Genomic DNA, 21,597 nt, shown 5'->3' with positions numbered 1-21,597 from the left:
TGTTTATGTACTGAAATCCGTATTATTAATGCCATTTTCAAATGCTGTTAAAACAAGTATAGAATATATTTTATTATAATATTAATCTGTATTTCGAATTTATTAGTTTTTATTTTTTATATTTAAGAAATACATATTTTCACACATTAGGCATATGTACATGGTTTGTATTAAGTTTATTTTTTTATAGATAAACACATATAATTAACTACAAGCATAAGATATGTGTAAAATTTTGTAAATATGCTGCTATACATATTTTAATACTTGCTTACATATTTTAATATTTTCGTATATATAATGTGACTTAAGTATCCAAGTAAAAAAATAGTTATTAGGTATCTGAAAATGTAGGTTTGTAAGAAAATTGTAATAATACTGATACACTGAAAATGTTACAACAATAAAATTTGTATAATTTTAAAAGGATGTGAAAATAAATATTTACTTTTAAAATCCAATGTATTTAACATTGCAAGGTACATATTGAATATTTTATTCCATATATATTCTATATATTTAGTTCATTAAAGCCAATCATTAAATTCTTATTAATTTCTATGTATGGAAATCTATATACGATAGTTAACTTGCTTAAAATAACTATACAAATCTGAAGAATTTTTATCTAGTTATATATAAAATGGTCAGTACTTTTTCAATATTATGATACAAATTCACAAACAAATAGTCTTTTATGTTACACATTAAGTTGCAGATTGTTTGTAATTCTTTGTACTCATCAACTTTTTACCGCACATGGCACAAATGGCTTTTTTATATGCACAGGATTGACAATAATGCGAGCCAACCTGGTGTACTTTTTGTCTGCATATCCTGCAGGTCTCAAAGGTAGCTGTATAAGGATTAAACCTTGCTTTTCCTGCAGAGAGTGCTTTATTTTCACCAACTTTACGTCCTCCACTTTCCACTGTATTTCTTGCACCGTTTTTCCAAGGATCTGGTGTTATCACCTTCCCCAGTTTCTTCTCGCACTTTTCACAGACCATTTTCTGTCAGGAGAATGATTGTATTTGACATATGGTAATTTATAATTAATGAAATTTGCGCAATAGCAGCTTACCTTCAAAATTCCCTGTTTTGATAATGATGATCAAATACTTCTATTGCTCTAATCGTTGTGCGAGTGAAAATTTAATACTGTGATAAACAACAGGAAAACTTTACAGCATTTACAGTTGAACCATAAACTACATAGTTTGTATATGAGTGGTATATGAGTTTTTATTACCAGTGTTACTAACGCCAGCTATAACGCGAAGAGATCTGCCTAGCGGCATGAAATGGAAGAAATAAAGTTTCACGTTCCCAGGAGTTTCGCCTCTGTAAAGATGCTGCATGTTCGATGGTTTCCGATAGAGAGAGGGGTTGAAAAGGGAGAATTCGATGCTAGGGGTGGCGGGCGCCATCTATCCGGTCAGTAGTCGACTTACCCTCCGAAGAACCAACCCCGTGTAAGTGCCTCGCGTTCGCGTTACCGAGAATATAATTGCGACATTTTCTTGTGACAATTCGCAGCCCGGTGGGTGAATTACGAGTGAAAACGACGAAAGTGACGAGCTTACGCTCCGGAACGGATGTAATAAGGTAAATCGGTAAAAAGGTAATAGAACGGGGCTCATTCGTTTCTCGTGAGGCATACTTTTTCCTTCGTTGCATCGGGTGGCTGCCATCCTCGATGCCAGACACGCGTTAACGTGTTGGATCGATTCCCCTTTCCTGACGAGTCGTATTACAGCTATACGCCCGATCACAGACTTTTCTCACTTTTTTCTGTCATTATACTGCAATTTTCTATGCATTGCCATAAGAAATAATGTGGATAAGGCGCACGATGTACAAAAACGTACGAAATATCGGAACGAGAATACATATCTCCTGTCAGAGTACGTGCTATTTAATGGTTCAAATATAATTTCCACTTGTTTAAAGTATTTTTATAACAGTGATTTTTCATAGAAAGATTGCGAACATGTATGGATTTATATAAAATTTAAATATAAAAGATGGTTTAAAATAGATTGTAACGTACGGAAATATACAAGGTATTAAAAACCTTATAATTCTCTCTGTCAGAATATATACATGCATACATATGTATGTACATATGTGTATATATATATAATATTTAAAGATAAAAGATATATTTCGGATTTCTATAGCTTCCTTTTNTATTCACTATACTTGTTAATATTAGATACTAATTTCGAATGTCCAATATTGAATATAAAAATTTGATACCATTGCATATTGACATCGGACACATATATATATTCAGTATTATTAAATAATGATGTTTAAAAGCTGATAAATAAATATGTACATTATTAAAGAACGTATCAGAAAGTCCGTGTATCAGTTGCCACGTATTTGGACTGATTTCATTATAAAAATATCATTCTTTTTCTTCTCTTCATTTAATTACGGTAAATTTATGTTCGATAAATTCTGAATCTTTCAATTAAATATTCGAAACATTTCAAGTATTATAGCTACAGATTCGTGTGACACCCTATATATCGTATTAGTCGAAGTTTAGGCGAACTTCGTTCGGTAAGGTTTAGCCTTTTACTGACGATGTTTAATAATGCGACTAATAATATTTCATTCTTTAATAATAACAACAATAATAATCGTGGACTAGAATGTATATAATAATGATCTTGAATCTCTTATTACTGTTCATTAATATGACGATAGCAAATCGTGATACATTAAATTTAAAAAACTGTACACATGTTTGATTAACTATCATCGATTTGAAGCCTTATTTCATTTTTTAATAGATTGCGAGGAGTGAATTTCAAATTCACTCGACCTTGCTGCGATGATAATGAAAAGGCCTACGAAAATCACGATTTAAGTTTTTGAATGGTTAATTTAAATTTACGTGTAACTTTCTCCTCGCATATCTGTGTAGTTTATATTTCCATTATTTGTGGTAATTTGTTTAAATGTTACGACCTATTCAATATTTAATCAATTACAATTTATGCTGCCCTATATTTTTAATAATTTTTTTCTTAATACTCTTAGTAACAATTAATGAATCATCTGTCTATTTTTACAGTTGGAATAATCTAAATTTAGTTTTCCGGTGCCAGTAACTAAAAGGATACCAAGATTAGAATAGATATTCGAACAAGAATTTCCTTACAATTCGCTAAAATTATCTTGTCAATTATATCTATTCTACAGTGCTTACGATCTTATTGTTTGTCTTTTATTATGAAAAAGTGGCACGGTAGAAAAGACAGTTAAGGAATCGAGGAAACATTGAAGAAGATTTGATCCAGTTTTACGAGTATAAATATTAGTCTTCTCTTTAATAAGTTTCATTAACGGAATGACGTGTTATTGTATTCTAAGACTGTGCTCTTCGCATTGTTTTGAGCGCTTTTGAGTCGCATGTCGCTTTTGAAGCAGAGGATGCGAGAAACAGGCTGTAAAAAGAAATAAAAAAACAGTCATTAAGGAAAGGGTGGAAGGAGAGAAGCAAGGGAGAACGTGAGAGCGTGAAAAGAGGTGGTGGCGGAGTAAGAGGAACGAGAATTGTAATAATAACGAATATGCATGCATACGTACACGTCTGCTTGAAGTAAAGAAATACCCAAAGAAAATTAATAAAATGAGGAATATGACAAAAATGTATTTTGCAAATGAATATGAACGTTGAAATTAATACTGAATATTTTATATACTATGATATAATATTTTATGCAGAAAATTTTGCATTATTCATGCTTCCTTTCGTTCCATGAAATAAATTTCTAATATTTTTATGTTCGTTCTTAAATTGGCAAATATTTGGCATCGTCTGAATAAAATGTAAACTCTGGCAAAAGAAAGGTTTGCATTGAAGAAGATGTACGACTACTTTTTGTAGCCACTGTAGTCTCCTCGCTGTAACAATAAGTGTGCCTAGAATTAATCGCGAAAAAGGAAGAAGTAAAGCAGGGTCAATACGATACATACAATACTACACATAATACAATGTGTGGCGAGTAGGCGAGCAAGCTGTGCAACACCGAGGGTGGACTTAAAATGTGCCGATTGTATCTACTTACTGGTGCCAGTGACCTCCTATTGATTCCACGCTCAACGAAGCACGGGCCAAACCCTCCCTCTCTCTCTTCCTCTATCTTCGCCTTCTCGCTCTAGCGCACAGTGTCACTTAAAATCGTATCACCTTGATATTCGTAACACTCTTTATCATATTACTTTTATTCTGTGTCTATTTAGCTTTAAAATAATTTACACATTTCTGTAGAGATTGACGACTAATTATCGCTTCAATAATTTTAGTATCATTCTTTTGAATTGAAAACGTTAGAAAATAATATTTTGAATAGAATAAAAACATATATTTTTATCAATAGTTATCATCCAAAGTTAAGATAGAGAACAGTTGTACAGTGTCCTAGAAACTGTACGATTTAACAAACTTATTCAATAGTTTCTGAATAAGAAATTCACCCAGATAAACAGCATGTAAAAACAATATAGGAAATGACGTGAAAGAAATGTAAATGTATGAAACATATTGCACGAAACTACATCTCTAGTCATGAAAATCTATTGTTTGATTAGGTTTTGCAATTTTATGCTTTCATTAAAATGAATAACAATAAGTATATACATGCCTACGTCCGTTCTTTACAAGTTTAAGTAGGCGGTTGTACGGTGTTGCGTATCGAAAATATCACGTGCAATGCATATATTTAACTATCAACAACCTTAATCAATAAGCTCGGGTACCGGTTTATGTTTAGAGTTCAGTACTGTCCAACTTTAAAAGTATATTATATCTCTATTAAAACAAGAGCGGTATACAGATATGCGCTCTCTGTTACTTATTAAAAATTGTGTAAACATTATTGGAAAATGTAGAGGAACGAAAATAACAAATCCCTTGATGGAAGGGTGGATAGTAATAAAGATATGATAGAAAGGAATCTAGGATAAATGTGTTCCTCTCTTAAGAAAGTAGTAGTAAAAGTAGTAGTACTAATACATATTATATGTAAATGAATTTTGACGAAAAATCTTTTACTAAGGCCTTTTAATTCAAATATCAATTTTATTATTAATCTTTTTATCTCGTATATTACTAATATGATTGTGATGTGCTTTCAGAATGGACAAAGTATTAAAGGAAATGAACGTGGCCTGGCGATGACAAGCCTGATCTTGGAGAACGCAGATTTAAACCGACTTTTTCCGAAATGTCGGCCTAGGGGTGGCCCACCCCCGAGTTCGGGGGCAGCAGCATCATCCACGCAGATCAGTCAGCCCCCGCATGAAAGCATCTGCCAAAGGGAGGCCGCCTCTGCTGCTGTCGCTGTTACCACCAGCCTCACGAGCACACCCGCGAACACTCTCACGAACACTACCCTCGCAATCGCCACAAACAATATCAACAACAATATCGCCAATAATAACCATAATAATAACACAGCGCACCTCAAGCAATCGCGACCGATACAGGAAGACATGATCGACCTCGAGCGTGACATCTCCGATAGGTACAAACATAATCATAAGATTACAATTAATACTAAAAAGTTAAAAATCAAATATATACATTAATACTATCACAATTCGTTCGGATACATGACGCGTGCTTTAAATAATCATGTAAATGAACGTAAATAATAATTTTAAGTTGTTCTGCATCCCTCAGGACGTCGAGCATGGTATCCGGTTTCCCAGGCGAGAGTCAGCTACCTGTTAATGTCAGCAGTAGCACCGGCGGCGTCGGCGGTCCGCTGGGAACGTTCAGTTCTCTCGGCACCCTAAACGCGAAGCCTCTGTCCTCGAGTTCCTCGTCCGCCTCCGGGCGCAGCGAGGACGCGCAACAGTACGGCAGCCTTGCGGGCAGTGACCATCAGAGTCACTCGCAACAAGACGATAGCGGCCCCGAAGAGAGCCCCGTGTACATCCTGACATCCGCCAAGGGTGATCGCAGTTACAAATTAAGAGACTCGAGGCAAGAATCTTTAAAAATAAAAATTAATATTTTTTCATATATTTTAAGCTTTATTATAAATGTTTTCAGTTTTTCATTTTGATACGCCAAGACATAAGAATGATTTGTGAATATGTTTCTAATTCTTTGACACAGAATTCGTCTTTTTTTTTTACTGATAAGAAATTCACGTAAACGTTGCACTGACATGTTCAAACAGTCGATAAATGTGACAGTCGAAGTGTTAGTCGATAAGTATATCAATATGTATGACACATGTATACATGTATGTCACATATCACACGCATTGACACATAGGAATCAAATAGCTAGGTTAGGTTGCAATGATATTAGGTTCTGAATTTAGTTTCTGTGAGGTGATTTAATGATGAACGTATAGAACAAGAATTGTTTATCGCAACGGAAGCCATTTTTTGAATACTATACGTAATAGAGCGTAGGTAATGATTACTCCTTCGATAACAAAAACTTATAATACCCTGTTTACACATATTTTGTGTACATTATGTAAGTTTGTTACTGTTAGCTATTTGAAATCTTCATTTTATAGTCGGATAATTATTCTGTTACAGAATAATAGAGATCGCCGGTGGTCGGGAAGTATTTTCACAAAGTCGGGGTAAAGTGGCAGCGAGAAAATCGCGTTTCCTCGCAGCGTCCAATTCAATAAATAATGAAGATGTGCAAACAGACAACAAATTGTCGGTCAAGAGGAACAACAAATCACCAAATACTCAGACTATATGGGAATTAAGGAGCAGGTAACTTGATTATATCTACAAGTCACTAATTTTTTTTTTAAATGATATATTTTATGTTTAACATCTAATTATTAAACGTATCGTTATTCTCAATTGTTTTAGATGCGGCGATGCGAGAAAACAGCGCTCAAACAGAGAGGTGACAGAGACTGTGTTCTCATCAGAGATTCACTCAGTACGGCACAACCCAATGAAATCAATTCTAGATTATGATTCACCGAAGAGCAATCATAGCAGCAATCGCATCATTAATTATGATTCAATACTGAATAGCAATAATGTAGACTATGGTGTGTCAAAAAATAATGCAACTACCACCAATACCACCAACGTGGATCTCGATTATGGATTGTCAAAGGGCTGTATAGATTACACCGACCAGTGTTACCAGTCGAATCACACGACGCCGGCTAGGAGCATGGCAATCGTCAGCGATGGGGAAGTTGTCGTCTTCGACGACATCGACGACAACTGGCAGAATCTGCGATTGGATCTGACCTCGAACAACACCATTTCGAACAATCAGATCGCTGCGAGTAACATGAATCTCGAGACCAACGAGGATTCGCAAAGAGGTCGCGTGCCACCGGAACCGCTCAGTTCTAGCATCGGTAGCACTCCGAGTCCCACGACGACATATCATCGTAACACCTCGGACTTTTTTAAGGTGATCACCCCAGCGAGCGATTGCGAGATAGACTCGCCCTCTTCGGAACGGAATCACAAGGTGACAAGAGTGATCGGCGAATTGCCGATCGCGCAATACTCGGAGAGTCCAAGACGGTACGGGGTACGCGAAACTCAACTCCCTTGTCTTCTTTCGTCGCCATCTGTTTACATGACACCGAGGCCCGGTTTCCCACAAAGAGTGTTACCGACTACACCGAGTCACAATGAAGTACGTGCGATCTTACCGTTAGAAAAACGACCGATAAAACAATGTAATTGCGAAATTATCTGGATACTAAATTTTTATACAATTTTAAATGTTTGTTCTTTAGAAGGAAGACACTTCGGCAGAAATCATCGTGGAAAAGGCTGTGGTAGAAACGAATATGAATTACACCGATGATCAAACTGTGGACGTGTCTCCTCCGTCGCCGAAGATCGAGGACGAAGAGGAAGAGGAAGAAGACGATTCTCTGAAACCGAGTTCGACCGTTCCGACTACTGACAACATAAGCAATCTCGTATCCTCCGGCGGTAGCACGTTCGATTATCTGTACGAATTTTCGGAAACGCGAAAGGTGCTCGAGGAGTTTTTCAAGTGTCCGCCTCCGACCAAGGAGAAAGAGAACAGCGTCGATTCTTTTCCATTTCAAGTACGAGAGCGCAGTAATATTAGAATGATATTGTCGAACACTGTTATCCACTCTATAGTAAAAATGTTTATATTTTATTTTTTAAGGACCTTGATTACGAATTAAGAAGACAGGGTGGAAGCGCTTACGTCGGTCAACGACTAGCTAGTGGTCCACCAACAACGGAAGAAGTCCTTGTTCATGAATCTCCTAAGAAACAAAGAATGGAATATCCGCAAAATGTAAGTTGATAAGAGAATCCTGCATACAGTCTATTTAGTAACAAGCACGTTCCCTTGATGTCTCTAGACGAGCGAGCTCGAAAACAACTTTCTGGACCTCTCTGTTGATACTGGTAGCAGCGAGGATCTAGGTGAGACGGAGGTTGGTCTCCAGGTTGGTCACTCGCGAAATTTCACCTTGAGTCCGGAGACGACCGATTGCGATAGCAATTGCGGCGACCTCGACAGCGAAGTCTCATTGATGATGATGGACAATGAACTGATACCGGCTAGTGGTCTCCTCGGCTCGGTAGGCGATCTGGGGAACAATTCTGACTCGTTAAGAATATACACCAGCATGCCCGTCCTCGAGGACGGTTTGTCCAGTGGACATGCGAGTGACACGGATAATAATAATCCTACCGTAATGTTGATGAAGCGACAGATTAACGAAATCGAGATAGAGATTATTCAACGTAGTCGCGTTAATGATAATCATCCTACGGAAACGGATACCGTGGGAAAGGACGTTTCCAATCTGACAGTTAGCAAGGATATATTGCATTCGCTAAAGTCTTCGTCGCCGGATCTGTTCGTTTCGAAAAAAGAGAACTCGTATGATACGAACGAGCTACAATTAGATAGTCTGGATCCTCTGGGTACACCGCCTCCACCGGCGCCTCAAGCCAGGCAAAATGTGAATTTAGAAATTGGGGGAGAAGTGGAAGCTGCTATTAAGGATATCAGAATGGCTCTGCAGAGGACTAAAACATTGCCGGTGAAGTCTACGGCGGAGGAACCACCCGAGCCCAACGTCAGTCCGATTTGGATACCAAGGTATATCATCTTTTCCTTGTTTCTTAGACATAAAATCATTCTAGTTCCAGACGTTTTCACGTTTTTTAATGATCCTTACATTTATGCCTTGAAAGCAATTGTTCCTCATTAAGAACATCTAACTAAAGTGTAGTTTATCGGATGGCAGGCGGAGAATTTGCGTTGAGAACAATAGCGACGAGTCAGAAATGATCCGTCGACCTGGCGATGACGCGGATGTCGAGATCGAGGATGGCCCAGACGACGAAGAGGCCGACACCGATCTTGAGACAGATCGTCTTCTGGGACAACAGCGAACAGACGACCAGGGTTTTTACGACGATAAGGTAGGATTTTAAGTAATAACGAAAATTAGATTCTACGCCTCAAACCTTCACCATTCAGAAGGTTATTTAATCCTGAACCGTCTTCTCTTAAGAGAAACGAAAAACGACTAATGAATAAGAGAAGAATTAAAATAAATGACATAACAAGATAAATGGTGCAATAAAAAGTAATATAAATAAATCGATGAGAAAATAAGACAATAAAAAAAGTAAATAAAAATATGCGTAATGTCTTGCATGTATGATTCGGGTTGGGGCTAGACACCAAGGGTTAACACACAACTAACACATAATTAATTACTAATTGGTGTTGAATAGGGGTGGAGGAAGCCTAAGACTAGGACAATGTTGCCGCCGATGAGCGGTAAACTGTCCACCCCAAAGCAAACGCCCCCGAAAAGCCTGAGCGTCGTCCCGGTAGAGAGCTCGTTGTCGCCCGCGGAACCGCCGCCTTTGCCCTTGGCCTCGACTTCCGCCTCCTGCGTCTCCGCTTCCGCTTCCGCCTCCGCATCCGCGTCCGCGTCCATATCACCGCCCCCGGTGGTGTCCGTGATGCAACCGCCTGTCGTGTCAGCCGATTGCGACGCGATCACCACCCCCACGAAACCTTCCGCGGTCGCCAGCCCGCAGAAGACCCCGGCCAAAAACTCCCCCTCGTCCCCGCAGAGTCTGAAGGAGTCTGGCAACAAGGTGAAAAAGGTGCCCTTCTGAATTCGACTGGCATACCAAAACTTTACATACGTAGCTTTTCTGCTTATCGCATTCGAGACCGGTGATCCAAACCTCACCCTTCAACTAATTTATTAATTAAATATAAGTTAAATTATTGATCAGACATCATAACATTATTACTAAAACTGAGTAAAAAAGTTTGTCAATGTATATATATATATATGCCGGACTCGAATGTGTTACATAGCTGCATTGCATATCAGTCTTAGATAGTTCCTTCTTCTTCTTCATCTGCTTCCTCGTTTATCTCTTGATTCCGTCATTTTAGTAAATTCATGTTCTATTATAGTACAACACAGCAGAGTTGAAGTTAGTTAAACTTCGACTTTGGAGTACGAACTTCATGATTTAATACACGATATTAGTATTGAATATTCCCATTCAGTGTTAATATTGAATATGTTTACTCCTCTATTACTGCAATTGTTACGATACTAATTACACTGCTTAACAACATGCTTCCCCTTTTCTTCCCTGCTTCAACATCTGTTCTATCCCATTAGCTTAAACAACTTCAATTCTTTTATACATACATTGTATATTGTACAACTTTATTATAATTTCACATTTGAAAAAAGTTTGCCTGCTAGTTTAGAAAATAAATAAATNAGGTAACTACTAATTTTTTATATTCTGTATTTTTTATCCTTTACCTATGTGTAATATAATCGGAAGCTTCTTAAGATTTTCATTATTAATAACATAATTAATAACGACACAAGTATAAAATCATTGTTAATTGCTTCCTTAAATGTATACTAATCACTATGTAAAAATGATTTCATTTGCTGCGCTCCTGTTGGATTTACTCGGTAGGTACTATTAGATTCTTAACTACATTGCTTGTCAACTTCATAATAAGTGATATCAGAAAAAGAATTACAATTTTTTTATTTCACAAAAGTTGCCAACTTCTTTTTACTTTATATGAACGTGAATTGCATTGCTTTGGAAAACATTTATCTAGTTAATACAATGGAATGTTATGCAACTGAATTTTCGTGTGATATGTATCTCCATTACTTGTCTGCCTACAACTGAAGATAATTGATAAGAACCTTGACTCTATCTATACAATTACAAATGGTGCACGAGTGCGCTCTAAACATTCTGATCAGTATTCTTTCGATGATCTCTGATAACCAGACAATAATATGTACATCACATACTAAATTTGTGTACATATATTAATTCCACAAACTAATCAATATATTAAATAAGAAATTATATATGAAAATAAGAAAGAAAAAATAAATCATATTAATGATTATTTTCTTAATTAAAAAGTGGTATTAATAAGGTGTGAAACATGGATATGGATTTCACGTTAAAAGACAATTCGTTGAACTCCGAAGTAACAACAAGTTCCGAATTTGTAACAGTTCCCTCGGTTAGATTACTTCAAGTACCATTCAGTCACCACTTGACCACGTTCCATAGCTTGAAAAATGACGATACTAGTGATCATTGTAATTCTAAGTGGCGGGTTTACGTTGACCTTTCAGCTCTTCTTGACGACTCGTCAGTGCTGATCGAGGGTGTACTGTTCCGAGCGAGATACCTCGGTTCCACCCAGCTAGTCTGCGAGGGCGAACCGACGAAGTCAACGAGGATGTGCCAAGCCGAGGAAGCTGTGTCTAGGATAAAGGTACGCCTATTGTCATTTTCTTCTTCGTCTTTTTCTTTTTCGTTTCTTTGGAACTGTGCCTAAGAAGCACTTTAATGAGCATTTTCTTCATATAATTTTAATCTCCGCATGCAGAACTGATATTGTAGTCAATCACGATTATATTTTGTAATTCTCGCACAACAGTAGTGGGTTGATCTTATTTTAAACAATTTCTAGTGCGAAATAAAGGTAGCATGTACACTTCGCTTACACACTTGTTACCCAGTCTTAACACTACTTACTTAGAAAATGCATGATACATTTTTAGATTATATAGGATGATATATTTAATGAATAAATACTAATATTTGAAAAGCTACGTTCGATTTATGGGCGCTTTTGTAAAACAAATGAATTAAAATAAATCATCCTATTTGGGATTTGCAAATATACCAAATCACTATAATTTCACGATTTCCTATGTATATTAATATTTGTGTGTGTGTGTGTACATATGTATATATATAAACACTTAACGTACAATATGTACAATGAACTATGTACAATTATATATACAAATTTGTTTATTGCACAATGCAATAATCCAAGAATATCACAAAAGATGTACATACAATATAATATGGTTTGTATGCATCTTTTAGATAACATCAACTTTTCTTATACTCCGTATAATATGTTTTCACTGAAAAAACACAATAAGATGCTTCGGTTAAACCTGAGAGTTTTTTTTTACAAAATGAGGAAAGAAAAATAAGTCCGGTCACATTACTCTTGTCCACCTGAAATATCTTTTTTATTTCAAGTAATAAAAGGATATACTGCTTGTAAAAATCACAGGGTTTAAAGAAATACATACATAGTATGGTAGCAATGGTTTCAGATAGAGACGTAGAGGAGAATCGAAAATTTTTTTAATGGGATATCGCATCGAACGCTGTGTATTTAAATACATGCAGTGTTTACTCTTTTTTGTAGGATGAAATCTGTTCGGTTGAACGTGAATTAAAATGTAATGGAATAATCCGATTACAAAAAAAGAAATATACTCCACTGGCGATATCTAATATCTACAAAATTGATTATGAAACTTTCGTAGCATAATATGCGAAGATAAGAAAAATTCTTACATGCCAAATAACATAGTTATTTGAGTCACGAAAGGAATGTAATACCTACTAGAAAACTGTTAAATATATCGAACGAATTATGCGATTTCCAATTAGTTAACAATAAAAACTTGCATCAATAAGTTTTTTAAATTTCGTCGGAAGAATATGGTATTGAACCACATTGATCTCTTTATTTTATGCTCGATAGATAAAATTCTATGAAAAATTATATATATACTTGTTTTATTTAATTATTTCAAAAGTATTGTACGGAAATGCTCGCTTAAATTGAATAAAGTATCATACAAATCTATTGACGGCATTTATACAATTTGTTCGTAGCTGTCGATAGTAAAAAAGCCGTGACTGATATTTAGACTGATAATTTTTGTAATAATTCAGGTATTCAATCAAAGCGAGTCACTCTGTATATATATTTATAAAAATGAATGTTAAACACTTGATGTTTTTTTCTATTATGTGGAAGTTTCCTTACACACTTATCCCTTTGTTAGGCAGCGTTGCCACTCTTCTGATTGTTACCAAGAAGTTTTGAATTTTAATGCAAATACTGACTTTTTGATTAAAAAAAGAAATTTGTTCACATTTAAAAATTCTCTATGGTTTATATAATGGAAATATTCTACAGTCCGCTTATGCTACATTGAGCTTACGCTCATACTTTTTTGTTTACTTTTTCGTCCACGGCATCTTCTCTTATTGAAATCTCCGGATTGTATGGATATCCCGGGTTTTACATTACGACACGGTGGCAACCTGGCTTCGCCTCTGTAAGAATCCTCTATGATGCCTACCTTGATGTACTTATTAACGAAACAATAGAGAGAAAAAGGCCTGGTGGTTTGTTGGTGGTGCGTGGTAAAAGATGTGCAAAACTACATGTAGCAAGAAACCAAAAACAAAAAAAAAAGAAAGAAAGAAAAAAGCAACAACACACCGTTTTTGTTTGTTTGTCGCGTCTCGTACGGAAGGAGGAGGAGGAGGAGGAGGAAGGGCCAGTGTCCACGGCCCTGTTAAGCTACGACCTCGGCTCGCAAGGGAGCCTCGAGGAGGACGAGTGCGACTCTAGCGAAGAGCTTATGGGGGCCCGTTGTTCAACCCCAAACGGGAATGCCGGGGTGATAGCCAAGCAACCCGAGCAACAGCTCCGTAACCCCGTGGACTCGACCACGGCCCCGATGGGTCACCACGATACGAAACTGACCCCGATCGGGCCCACGGAGTCCTCCTCGGCCGTATTCAGGCTCCACTTTCTCGGATCGGTCGAAGTTGAAGAGGAAGGGAGACGTAAGCGCCTTAACAACCACATAGTGCGGGAGGCTGTGACTAAGATCAAGGTCCGCCCTCCAAAACCCTTCTTTAGATATATTAAACGTTATTATTACTGTTATACTTACTCGTACACCTGTCCTCCTCTGTCTCTTCTGTGAAAGTAGTCGTTACGTTTTCTCGAACCTCTTCAATTAGCATTACCAATTGATTTGGCCCTCTGTAACATAAATTTTGTTTTCATTTATGAGATGAAAATTATAATTCGTTCCGTTTTCATTTGTCTTTCTATTTTAGTTCGGAAACAGGAAATGATTGCTGTTAACATGTTGTTTGATATGCGTTTAGTGATATGGCAACCACGTACAATGTAGATATGTTATTTTCAATTTAAATTACGTTATAGAGGGTTAAAGTAAAACATTAATAAAAACAATCTGTTTCACTCGTGAACATTTAAATTGAAACAAATGATCAATTTAATATTAGCGTTCTATGAATATTACATGTACAATATTCAAAATTAAGTTCGATATTAATATAAATATCGAATATAGGATACTAATCACTATTGTTAACACGCAATACATCTATCCTATCTTCTATGAAAGTAGTCGCCGTTACGTTTCTTCAAACTTTTCTTCCTCCTCTTTCGTCTCAACACCATTTGCTACCAGACTATTTTTAAATACTCGTTTCGACTTATTCGAACGCTTTCACATCCCTATTGTAAATACACTATGTGTAATGACGAACGAGAGCATTGACACAGCCCTCAACTTTCTTATAAAACTTAATGTACATCCGAAGAAGAGATGCAATTTATTTTCAAATTCTTAAAATGGGATAAAGTCACCTCACTTAATGGAGACATTAAAAAGCGATTGATCAGAAGTATTTTACTCCTTCTAATCTTGAAATATTGTAATACAAATAACAATGTTATACGATTTTACAAAAAGCAAAAAAGGATTTATTGTTAACAGTTTTAAGTAATTTTTTCTATTCCGTTTTATAACCGATAATTATTGTTAATAATTATCTTCCCAATCACGTTACATTTTCCAATGAGATGTTACCAAATGTCGATATTAATTTATAATATTCTCATATATTTAATTTATTTACTATTGTACATATTTCTTAATGCCGCACGTTTTATGTCACCTCAGCACGTATTGCATTATTCTTATAATTAGAAGAAGTAGTAATTATTTTATCTTTAGAATCGTTGACCATTATAAGTCCCGAATTGAAAAAGCGTTGTGTATTCGAACTTTTTGTACTCTTTTGCTCTTACTTCTATAATGTGTACTTATCGAACTAAAAGTTCCAGAATTATTCATCTTCAGGACTTATAAGGTCGATCAGTAATTATAATATGAAGAAGGATGAATTCATCTATTCTTAATAAGTGACAACTATACTATCAAAAATGTTCTGTAAATGTAACAAAATCCGTAATATAGTAATTACCTTTGAATGAATCGCATTTTTCAATGGTTAATGTTTTTCAGGTAATTACTATTATAATAAACTCTCAGGTTTAGGGAAGTCTTTCGCATTCGAAATCTTTGAATAACGAACATAAATACAATCCAATTCTTTTTTTCACTACATTCATGAACAATTGCATATTTATTATATAACGAAATTGTTGTTAATTATTATTTTAATAATGTGTGCATACGGAAATTTAAAAGATGCTAATCGCTTTCTGTATTTTATCTTACATGCTGCTTCCCTTCATAATAGGCGTTGGTATGTATACTCTTACAATAACTTACTAACATAACATATTGTACATGCAGTCCATGTATTTTCTATGAATAGGATTAAACTAGGCTCGTTATGACTATATTTTATGAAAAACACACGATATTAATGTCGCTTACTTCTGCTGAAGAAGCTAATGGAGTATTCAATATTAATGGGCAATGTTAATATTGAATAGATACGTTCGCTACTTGTTTTGTACATTGATATTGAATATCGATATGTGATAAAGATTCACTATTAATGTCTTATATAAATATATTAAACAGGAATATTGAACGTTGATATTGCATAAGAAGATATGCAATGCTAAATTTATGTTCATGTTAGGCACCGGACGGAGAGACACAACCGAGCACCGAAGTGGATCTGTTCATATCCACGGAGAAGATAATGGTCCTGAACACCGATCTAAAGGAGATAATGATGGACCACGCGTTGAGAACAATTTCCTATATCGCTGACATCGGCGACGTCGTGGTGTTGATGGCCCGGAGACGTTTCGTACCGCACGAGATGGAGGAAGCGCCAAAGATCAATCGTACCCCGAAGATGATTTGTCATGTGTTTGAGAGCGAAGAGGCGAGATTCATCGCGCAGAGCATCGGTCAGGCGTTTCAAGTAGCGTATATGGAGTTTCTAAAGGCGAACGGTATTGAAGATCATAGTTTTGTCAAGGAGATGGACTATCAAGAGGTTCTCAACTCTCAGGAGATATTTGGCGACGAGTTGCAAATGTTTGCCAAGAAGGAAATGCAGAAAGAGGTGATTGATGCCTCCTTTTTAATGCTAAACACATTTCTTTTTTTGCCAATCAATGAAGAGAGATTGCATTGTGTCGTTTAATTATATTGGTTGCAGGTGGTGGTGCCGAAAGCGAAGGGTGAGATTCTCGGTGTAGTGATCGTCGAATCCGGATGGGGCTCGATGCTACCGACTGTAGTGATCGCAAATCTGGCACCGGCCGGTGCCGCGGCGCGTTGCGGACAGTTGAACATCGGCGATCAAATAATAGCTATAAACGGGGTGTCGTTGGTCGGTTTGCCGCTATCCACCTGTCAGACTTATATAAAAAACTCGAAAAATCAGACTGTGGTGAAATTGACGGTGGTGCCGTGCGCCCCAGTGGTCGAGGTCAAAATAAAACGACCCGATACCAAGTATCAGTTGGGGTTTAGTGTACAGAACGGTGTCATATGCAGTCTATTACGCGGTGGGATCGCGGAAAGAGGCGGCGTTCGAGTCGGTCATAGAATCATAGAAATCAACAACCAAAGCGTGGTCGCGGTGCCCCACGAGAAGATCGTCAACCTCCTAGCTACGTCTGTCGGCGAGGTACGTAAAATTAATTATTTTCGCTGTTCAGAGGACCTACAGATTGTATACAATTTAGTGGATCTATAAGTGAGATAAACTTCATTCAAGTATTCATGCAATTTCTTTTCTGTTCCAGATACTAATGAAAACGATGCCCACGTCAATGTTCAGGCTACTAACTGGCCAGGAGTCTCCAGTGTACATATAAAAAAACTAAAAACAGAATACGCGAGAAATAAGAAAAAATAAACAGCGTTCGGTTGCCTGGCTGATTGATTGAATTGCGTAGTGAACAGACAATACATCCGCCATCCATTATTTAATTAATTCACTGTCCTCTAATCTCTTATCTACCTTTCTCTGTACAGAATTAACTCGAACGCAAATCTCGGCTTTGTGTTTTCTCGATTCTCGTGGAATTATATATATAAATATTGGTAATGATAATGATAATAATATATTCTCACTGGCTCCTGCTTAGCAACAATAAAGAAACTCGACTCGCGATAAGATATAATATATTAAATATTTACATAAAAGCCAGAAATATATATATATATACACACATAAACGTTTTATTTATGAATGGGATTCTCCATGTCTGTTTTCTGTGTGATAAAACTAATGAAGAATATAATAGTATTTGTCTGATTAAGTAATTTAAAATTAACGTTAAGTGATGAAATTTTTTTATATGTCCTTTTTTTCGTGATCAAATTCGTTGCCAATCCGTTTTTGGTCGAATTTTATATGTCGTAGAATTTATTTACGCAAAACACACGCATAACGAGACGAATAATAGTAATAATATATTTTACTGAAAAATTTGCTTTAAAAATATAATTAAAATATAATTATTGTTAACCAAATCACGTACAGTATCTAAAGCGGAACAACTTTTGAAGTAAAAAAAACGAATAAAGCGAATGACAAAACTCTTTGTATAACATTTACATATACATATTTTTTTTTCTTTAAATATCTGCATATCTTTTTTTATTTTTTATTTCACTTCATGTGCTGTCGTCTTTTTCATAAAAACATTATACGTACTTTCTGTGCAAATTATTTGTCAAGAGGATAATACATGGATAAATATGTGTGTATGTTATTTTTGCGAAATAAATAAGTAAGTGAAAATTAAACGAAGGAAAGGCACTTGATGGTTCAAATTTGGAAGTACACGTGTTTACTTTCATACAAAATTGAATGTAAATTGGAAACTCTTGATCGTACTCCAAAGTAGGCGTTCGAGCAAAGTTAGTCCAATTTAATTTCAGTTTATAGTTAAACTGGTTCAGGAATTCAAATCTGTACTGGAAAATGTAAATTACTTGAACGGTTTTTGTGTCATTCAAGTCCCAAGTCTGTTTGAATTCAACTTGCGAGTATACTAAGAACACACATGAAGATGTATTAATTTTCATCAAATTGAATTCAGCATCGAGAATCGCATTCCACGCGATCAAGGGACGCGCCAGCGTCCCGACGGCAAGTAATATATAGTGATAAAAGTCGGAATACGCAAAAACAAGAGTGCACACAATTTATAAATAGCACAAATGAAATAAAAAGAAAAGATGAAGAAAAGCTCTCTATGAATAGTTTAGAGCGGAGCTGATGAACTCTGTATATTTAAATACATGCATATGCAAGACAGGGAATATGTTTCTGTTGAGGGCCTTAATCATATACTGGTATCTATTTTATTTGCCGACAAAATGAATAGTGTAGGAACTGAAAACTATTATGAATATTATTTATCGTAATGAGATTATAATTAATATCTGTAACAGTTTTCATTTGTTACATTACTTGTCCTAAATTATTTTCTTTTTTAAATGTATTTCTTAATTTTCTACTCAACGTTATTAATATTTTCGTGTACCATGATTAAAAAAAGACAATGTATATTTTATTTAACATTCAGTATTAATTAATACATATATATCACTGTAAGTGTGCCCACAATTAACAATAAGAAAGAAACAATATTCTCCCTGAAGTGAATTGCAAAACGGAGAACTCGCTTTTAATTAATTAATTATAATAAGTATGTAATTGCATAATGGAATGTACAAAAACTGAATTCCTATAATCCGCATAGAAAGGTTAATAAATAATGCGTAATAATGAAACACATAGGATATTCCATAAACAATATGCTTTAGTTTTGAGTTATTAAATTATAATTAATATGCGTTGATTGTATATTTACAGAATGCGAGTGCGTGTATTATTATTTTCTTTTGTAAAGTAACAGGAGAACTTGGAACTATTATTTAAATTGTGAACAGGTTTCAAAATGCATATGTTATTAGTTGATTAAGTTCCAAAATAATTGATTAAGTCGAGGTAACTAATCAAGTTACAAAACAACGCACTTGTAAATTATTTTATTACATTTTACTATTCGCTTCTTTAATATTTTCGAAAATTGTTTTATCCGCACTAAGTGCGGATAATCTTTATTATGTGCAATCATCATTCATTCATTATCGATATCATTTATTCGTCAACTATTGTTTTACACTTATGATTAATTAATAATTACCGTTTACTAATTATTAATTATCTCACGTGCTATGCTGACATATAAAAGAAGTAGCGTATAAAATATATATATGTATGGGAACAAACACATTGTTTATATTGGGTGGCCGAAAACTTATCTAGTCATTATGCCAAGTCTAAGATAAAAGGAAAAATATGTGTATACGCATATGTACATACGTATATGCATGTTACATCATATGTATGAGTATGTACATTGGTACGAGTATTATAAACGTAAACACGTACATAATAATGAACATAACTGAACAGGTGCTTATAGCTTTTCGTTTTAAAAAGACAGATTCACTACGTGTTCAGTTTTGTTAATCGTGGAGGAGACACACAAGTATACATATAAAGAGTATAAATACGGATATAAATATGGAGATATAAATACAAATATAAATAATGAACATAAATACATATAATATAAAATGAATAGCGAAATAAATATTACGCAGCCAGCACACCTTGACTGAACGCCTCTAGCCATGGTTCAACACTAAATAAACGATCGTTGATTTACATTACTGTAATTATCATTACTTGATTGGTATATTAAGTGATCTGAAAATGTTTTACTTTTTAAGTATCGCAAGAAATGTTGCATAAAACAAATATATGCATAGCATCTTGGAGATATTATTATTGTATGCCATACACACACACACCCGTTAACTATGATAGTATATACGATTATTTAAAAGAGATTAAGTGATAAAAGAGAAACGCTTTTGCATAAAATACGTCAGAAATAAATTCTTACGACTGCTTGTACGATAAACACTATAAATAAATAAATGTATGCATAACGTATGAACTGCAAATATTTGCGAATTACGCCATGGCTATATCATACCATATTTACCGTGTAAAATATTTGGATCCTAAAATATATCGAGTCCACTTTTCCCTAATATTCGCAATCAATATTGCGTAATGAAAATTTGTATTTCAGGAAAGAATTTTCTTTGTTTTTGAATTTAAATTGAGTTATAAGCTTATAAGTTATAATAATATACAGTTTTAGCAAGGAAATATCGATCTCCGTTAATTGATAAAATTTGGGCGAACGAAAAAAGAAGTAGCGTATAAAATATATATATGTATGGGAACAAACACATTGTTTATATTGGGTGGCCGAAAACTTATCTAGTCATTATGCCAAGTCTAAGATAAAAGGAAAAATATGTGTATACGCATATGTACATACGTATATGCATGTTACATCATATGTATGAGTATGTACATTGGTACGAGTATTATAAACGTAAACACGTACATAATAATGAACATAACTGAACAGGTGCTTATAGCTTTTCGTTTTAAAAAGACAGATTCACTACGTGTTCAGTTTTGTTAATCGTGGAGGAGACACACAAGTATACATATAAAGAGTATAAATACGGATATAAATATGGAGATATAAATACAAATATAAATAATGAACATAAATACATATAATATAAAATGAATAGCGAAATAAATATTACGCAGCCAGCACACCTTGACTGAACGCCTCTAGCCATGGTTCAACACTAAATAAACGATCGTTGATTTACATTACTGTAATTATCATTACTTGATTGGTATATTAAGTGATCTGAAAATGTTTTACTTTTTAAGTATCGCAAGAAATGTTGCATAAAACAAATATATGCATAGCATCTTGGAGATATTATTATTGTATGCCATACACACACACACCCGTTAACTATGATAGTATATACG

At 35.1% G+C, this 21,597-nt stretch overlaps 2 protein-coding genes across 2 annotated transcripts; one reads left to right on the top strand and one right to left on the bottom strand.

The window, feature by feature from the left end:
- Positions 1-504: 504 nt before the first annotated feature.
- On the bottom strand, positions 505-1,217 carry LOC108628907 (cysteine-rich PDZ-binding protein). Its single transcript, XM_018031135.2, has 2 exons — positions 1,085-1,217; positions 505-1,013 (listed from the first exon to the last, which is right to left on the bottom strand). The coding sequence occupies exon 2, from the start codon at positions 1,008-1,010 to the stop codon at positions 708-710; it is 303 nt and encodes a 100-aa protein (XP_017886624.1). The 5' UTR covers positions 1,011-1,013; positions 1,085-1,217; the 3' UTR covers positions 505-707.
- Positions 1,218-1,436: 219 nt separating this feature from the next.
- On the top strand, positions 1,437-19,907 carry LOC108628908 (uncharacterized). Its single transcript, XM_026816821.1, has 16 exons — positions 1,437-1,608; positions 5,158-5,546; positions 5,705-6,010; positions 6,583-6,771; positions 6,874-7,669; positions 7,773-8,093; positions 8,180-8,314; positions 8,382-9,130; positions 9,264-9,456; positions 9,775-10,157; positions 11,650-11,836; positions 13,920-14,285; positions 15,973-15,978; positions 16,324-16,758; positions 16,855-17,328; positions 17,447-19,907. The coding sequence occupies exons 2-16, from the start codon at positions 5,197-5,199 to the stop codon at positions 17,516-17,518; spliced, it is 4,962 nt and encodes a 1,653-aa protein (XP_026672622.1). The 5' UTR covers positions 1,437-1,608; positions 5,158-5,196; the 3' UTR covers positions 17,519-19,907.
- The last annotated feature ends 1,690 nt before the right edge of the window (positions 19,908-21,597 follow it).

This window comes from Ceratina calcarata, unplaced genomic scaffold (genome assembly GCF_001652005.2).
Source record: "Ceratina calcarata isolate Rehan_Ccalc_2016 unplaced genomic scaffold, ASM165200v1 scaffold550.2, whole genome shotgun sequence".
In the NCBI taxonomy this organism is placed as follows: Eukaryota; Metazoa; Arthropoda; class Insecta; order Hymenoptera; family Apidae; genus Ceratina; species Ceratina calcarata.
Note: the sequence above shows the minus strand (reverse complement) of the source record. Positions and strands in the feature narration are given on the sequence as shown.

Bases quoted from the DNA above. Each gene is read 5' to 3' on its own strand.
- LOC108628907 (XM_018031135.2), bottom strand. From the start codon at position 1,010: ATGGTCTGTGAAAAGTGCGAGAAGAAACTGGGGAAGGTGATAACACCA.
- LOC108628908 (XM_026816821.1), top strand. From the start codon at position 5,197: ATGACAAGCCTGATCTTGGAGAACGCAGATTTAAACCGACTTTTTCCG. The intron at 7,670-7,772 runs GTACGTGCGATC...TTTGTTCTTTAG, and splicing joins CTACACCGAGTCACAATGAA to AAGGAAGACACTTCGGCAGA. The intron at 9,131-9,263 runs GTATATCATCTT...ACTAAAGTGTAG, and splicing joins AGTCCGATTTGGATACCAAG to TTTATCGGATGGCAGGCGGA.